Source organism: Aureococcus anophagefferens (assembly GCF_000186865.1).
Source record: "Aureococcus anophagefferens unplaced genomic scaffold AURANscaffold_275, whole genome shotgun sequence".
NCBI lineage: Eukaryota > Pelagophyceae > Pelagomonadales > Pelagomonadaceae > Aureococcus > Aureococcus anophagefferens.
The window spans coordinates 2968-7351 of record NW_008705809.1 but is presented as its reverse complement, the minus strand read 5'-3'; the positions used below and the strand labels follow the sequence as shown (position 1 = coordinate 7351).

Here is a 4384-nt window from a genome sequence, read left to right as displayed (position 1 = left end):
ACCCAATCACTGGTTCAGGGGGTCCTGACCAAACTTCAAACCTCTCTATCTCGGTCACATCGAAGTCGATTGGGCAGATTTTTGGACGAATCGATTGCTCTCCTCGAGCTCTCGAGAAAATGCCGAAGAACTAGCGTCAAACCGTTCGATTACGCGCACATTGAAGTCGGGTTGAAGATTTGATTTCCACACAGGTTCGAGTGGCGCGGGCCGGGCGCCGCGGAGCGCGGGAGCCGGCTCTTCGACCTCGCGTCGTCCGTCGTCGACAACGGCTTCCGGCTCGCGCGGGCCTGCTGCGACGCGCCGCGGGACGTCCTCGACCGCGACTGGCTCGGCGGGCCGGGCCAGTGCCTGGAGGCGCTGTTCGGCGCGGGCGACGAGGCGCGGTGGGCGACCGCGGTCGTCCGCCTCGCGGCGGCGGCGAAGAAGATCGCCGCGGGCCAGCCGGGCCTCGTGCGGGCGCGCCTCCCGACGAAGATCTTCGGCGACGTGCACGGCCAGCTCCGGGACCTGCTCGTGCTCTTCGGCAGCTTCGGCTTCCCGTCGCACAAGCGCGGCGGCGACGTCGAGCTCTGCAGCTACGTCTTCAACGGCGACTACATCGACCGGGGCACGCACCAGTGCGAGGTCGTGGCGCTCCTCTTCGCGCTGAAGGTTTTGTACCCGACGCGGATCTACCTGCTCCGGGGCAACCACCTGTGTGGATTCCAACCACTGGTTTGGGAAGTCCCCACCAAACTTCAGAACTCTCTAGCTCGGTCACATCGAAGTCGATTCGGCTGATTTTTGGACGAATCGATTGCTCTCGTCGAATTCTCGAAGCACAGCGAAAGAGTCTGGTCCAAATCGTTCGATTACGCGCACATTGAAGTCGTGTTGAATATTTGATTTCCACACAGGCAACCACGAGTTCAAGGCGACGTCCGAGAACATGAAGCAGGACAGCTTCCTCGCGGCGGTGGCGCGCACGTTCCCGGACCACCCGGAGGTCTACGATGCCTGTTTTGATGTGTTTGCGTTCCTGCCGCTGGCCGGGCTCGTGGGCGACCGCATCCTGGTCGTCCACGGCGGCGTCGGCGACGGCTCGTGGTCGCTCGAGGACCTCAACGACATCCGGCGGCCGCTGGCGTCGCTGGGCGGCGAGGAGGCCTGGGTCACGCAGGCCCTCTGGTCCGACCCGTCCGACTCCGACGCGGACATGCGGCGCGGCGTCCACAACTCGCCGCGCGGCGCTGTGTGGAATTCAACCACTGGTTTGGGTGGTCCTGACCAAACTTGAGAATTCTCTAGCTCGGTCAAATCGAAGTCGATTCGGCTGATTTTTGGACGAATCGATTGCTCTCGTCGAGTTCTCGAAGCACAGCCGAAGAGATTGCGTCAAAACTATCGCATACGCTCACATTGAAGTCGGGTTGAAGATTTGATTTCCACACAGGCGCGGCGGCAAGATCGTCACCTTCGGCCCGGACGTCACGGAGAAGTTCTGCGACGACAACGCGGTGGACGTCGTCGTGCGCTCCCACCAGTACGTCCGCCACGGCTACAAGTACATGCACGGCGGCCGGCTCGTGACCCTCTTCTCCGCGCGGAACTACTTCGGCAAGGAGCGCAACGACAGCGCGATCCTCCTCGTCGCGCGCGACGGCTACGGCCAGATCCGCATCCGCCCCAAGCGCCTGCCGGCGCTGGGAGCCGACGGCGCCGACTACCCGAGCCTCGCCTCGCAGACGTGAGCCTAAAATTCGCACCATGTGGAGCTTATGTGGAGTCGACGAGCCTTCGACGGCCGTTGAAGGCCTCGTTGAAGGTGCACGTGAGTGGGCGAGGCTTTTGTGCATTGGACACAGCCTTGATCAAGCTCTGATCGCACCGCCTCGTGCTTTTCGCACCTTCATTACCTCCTCGTGACTCCCGCTCGCACCTCATTACCTCCTCGACACTCCCGCTCAACTCCTCGACGCCCCGCACAGCCGCCATGCAGACGATCAACCTCAAGATCACCAAGAAGATGAACTGCGGCTCCTGCAGCGGCACGGTGCGCGCGACCCTCGAGGAGCTCGACTTCGTCGTCTCCGCCGCCGTCGACCTCGAGACGCAGACGGCCACCGTCGAGGTCCAGGACGGCGCGTGCAAGTGCGTGAAGAAGGACGACGGCAAGTGCCCCTGCGGCGCCAACTGCCAGTGCGCCCAGGCGGCCATGCGCTCGGCGCTCAAGGCGGTGGGCTACACGTCCGAGGTCACGAACTGCGGCGCGAGCGGCGCGGGCAAGCCCTGCCCCGCCCAGGCGCTGGGCACCTGCACGTGCGGGCCCGACTGCCAGTGCGGCGACAACTGCGACTGCGCGTCGTGCCCCGCCAAGTGCGGCGAGAAGTCCGTCGCGTGCCCGGCGCAAGCGCTCGGCACGTGCACGTGCGGGCCGAACTGCCAGTGCGGCGACAACTGCACCTGCGCCTCCTGCCCCGCCAAGTGCGGGCAGCAGAGCGCCGCCTGCCCGGCCAAGGCCCTCGGCACGTGCACCTGCGGCCCGAACTGCCAGTGCGGCGCGGACTGCGCCTGCGCGTCGTGCCCGGGCAAGGCGACGAAAGTCGCGGTCCCGGACGTCCTCGTCAAGGTCGGCGCGGCGCTCGCGCTGCTGACCATCGGCTTCATCGCCGGCCGCAAGCTCAAGCTCTAGGCGCCTCGATGAGATCCGCCCCGCACCCCCGTCGCTGTTTACGACATCACCCGCGCTTATCCCGGTCCTTGTCCTTCTCGCGCGCGAGGACCTCGAGGGCCGTGTCCCGGGGCGCGAGCGACTCGCGGTGCCGCCGCGCGAGGGACGTGAGCGGCCGGCCGTCGGCGGCGGCGTCCGCGGGCCGGTCGTTGCGGTGGGACCAGCCCGCGCCGGCGGACGCGCCGGCTCTGTCCTTGGTGTAGCCCGTCGACAGCGGCGACACGACGGACGCGAGCGCGGAGAACGGCGGCGGCGGCGCGGCCGCGGCGGGCCGCGGCGACGGGTTCGCGCGCGGCGGCGGCGCGGCGGCTTCGAGCGCTCGCTTCTCGAGCTTGCGCGCCTGCTTCTTCTCCTTCTTCGCCTCTTTTTTCAGGCGCTTCTTCGCCTTCTTGAGCTCCTTCTTCTCGCGGCGGAGCTGCTTGGCGGCGCCGTCGGAGGAGCTGGAGGAACTGGACGAACTGGAGGAACTGGACCGCCGGCGCTTCTTCTTTTCGTGCTTGCCCATGACTTATGCGCGATCGCTGCGATTGTTAGCGACCACTAGAGGGCGTCAGAGGCTTGCGCTAGAGGGAGAATCGATGCCCATCGCGCAGCACTCCAGCTGCAACCAGTCGGAGGTGAAGTGGCAGAATAAATCCAGCGCATCGGCGAGCAGGCATGGCGCGCAAAGCTTCCACGCTCCTGGCGCTGGCGAACGTGGCCTCGGCCCTGTCCGCCGTGCCGCGCAGCGGCCTGTCCCTGACCAAGGCCCTGGCGCCCGAGCTCCTCGACTTCGGCGAGGCGAGCTCGCGGGACGCGGCGGACACGAAGGTGCTCAACTTCGCGAGCCCGTCGGAGATCGAGGCGGCCTTCGCCGGCGCCGGCGTGCCCATCGGCCTCGACGGCGCCGCGGGCCACGAGGACGGTCACCTGCTCACGGCCTGCCGCACGGCCCTCGAGTACTCCGTGAGGACGCGGCACCCGCTGTTCCTGAACCAGTTGTACGGCGGCGTCGACGACGCGGCGCTCGCGGGCGAGTGGCTCGTCGCGGCCTGCAACACGAACGCGCACACCTACGAGGTCGCGCCCGTGTTCACGCTCGTGGAGCGCGCGGTGATCAAGCGCGTCGGGGAGCTCGTGGGCTGGGAGGGCGCGTGCGACGGTCTCACGACGCCGGGAGGGTCCGCGTCGAATCTCTACGGCATGCACATGGCGGCCCACGCGGCGGACCCGGGCCGCCGCACGCGCGGCGCCGCCGGCGGGCGCGCGCTCTGCGCTTTTGTTTCGGCGGACGCGCACTACTCGTATTTGAAGGCGTCGCGGATCATGGGGTTGGGCGACGACAACCTCGTCTCCGTGCCCGTGGACGCGGGCGGCCGCGTGCGCGGCCCGGCTTTGAAAAAGGCCATGGACGACGCGCGGGCCGCGGGCAAGACGCCCTTCTTCGTCGGCAGCACCGCGGGCACGACCGTCCGCGGCGCGTTCGACGACCTCGAGGAGGTCCAGGCCGTCGTCGACGAGTGCGACGAGCCCGTGTGGCACCACGTCGACGGGTCCTGGGGCGGCGCGGCGCTCTGGAGCCCGGCGCTGAAGGCGACGTGGCTCGCGGGCGTCGAGAAGGCCGACTCCATGGCCGTGAACCCGCACAAGCTCATGAACGCGGCGATCTCGTGCGCGGTCTTTGTGACGAGT

The 4384-nt window shown here is 67.5% G+C and overlaps 3 protein-coding genes across 3 annotated transcripts; all 3 read left to right on the top strand.

Moving 5' to 3' along the window:
* Positions 1 to 194: 194 nt before the first annotated feature.
* On the top strand, positions 195 to 2674 carry AURANDRAFT_72836 (hypothetical protein; the record flags this gene model as incomplete). The annotated part of the gene is made up of 4 exons (XM_009044366.1): positions 195 to 700; positions 900 to 1236; positions 1436 to 1729; positions 2029 to 2674. 3 exons carry the CDS (start codon positions 932 to 934, stop codon positions 2672 to 2674), a joined length of 1245 nt encoding a protein of 414 aa, XP_009042614.1.
* Positions 2675 to 3370: 696 nt separating this feature from the next.
* Positions 3371 to 3772, top strand: AURANDRAFT_34997 (hypothetical protein; the record flags this gene model as incomplete). The annotated part of the gene is made up of 1 exon (XM_009044367.1): positions 3371 to 3772. A coding segment is annotated over one exon (402 nt), but the record flags the coding sequence as incomplete, so codon positions are not given.
* On the top strand, positions 3764 to 4378 carry AURANDRAFT_16213 (hypothetical protein; the record flags this gene model as incomplete). Its single annotated transcript, XM_009044368.1, has 1 exon — positions 3764 to 4378. A coding segment is annotated over one exon (615 nt), but the record flags the coding sequence as incomplete, so codon positions are not given.
* Between the last annotated feature and the right edge of the window lie 6 nt (positions 4379 to 4384).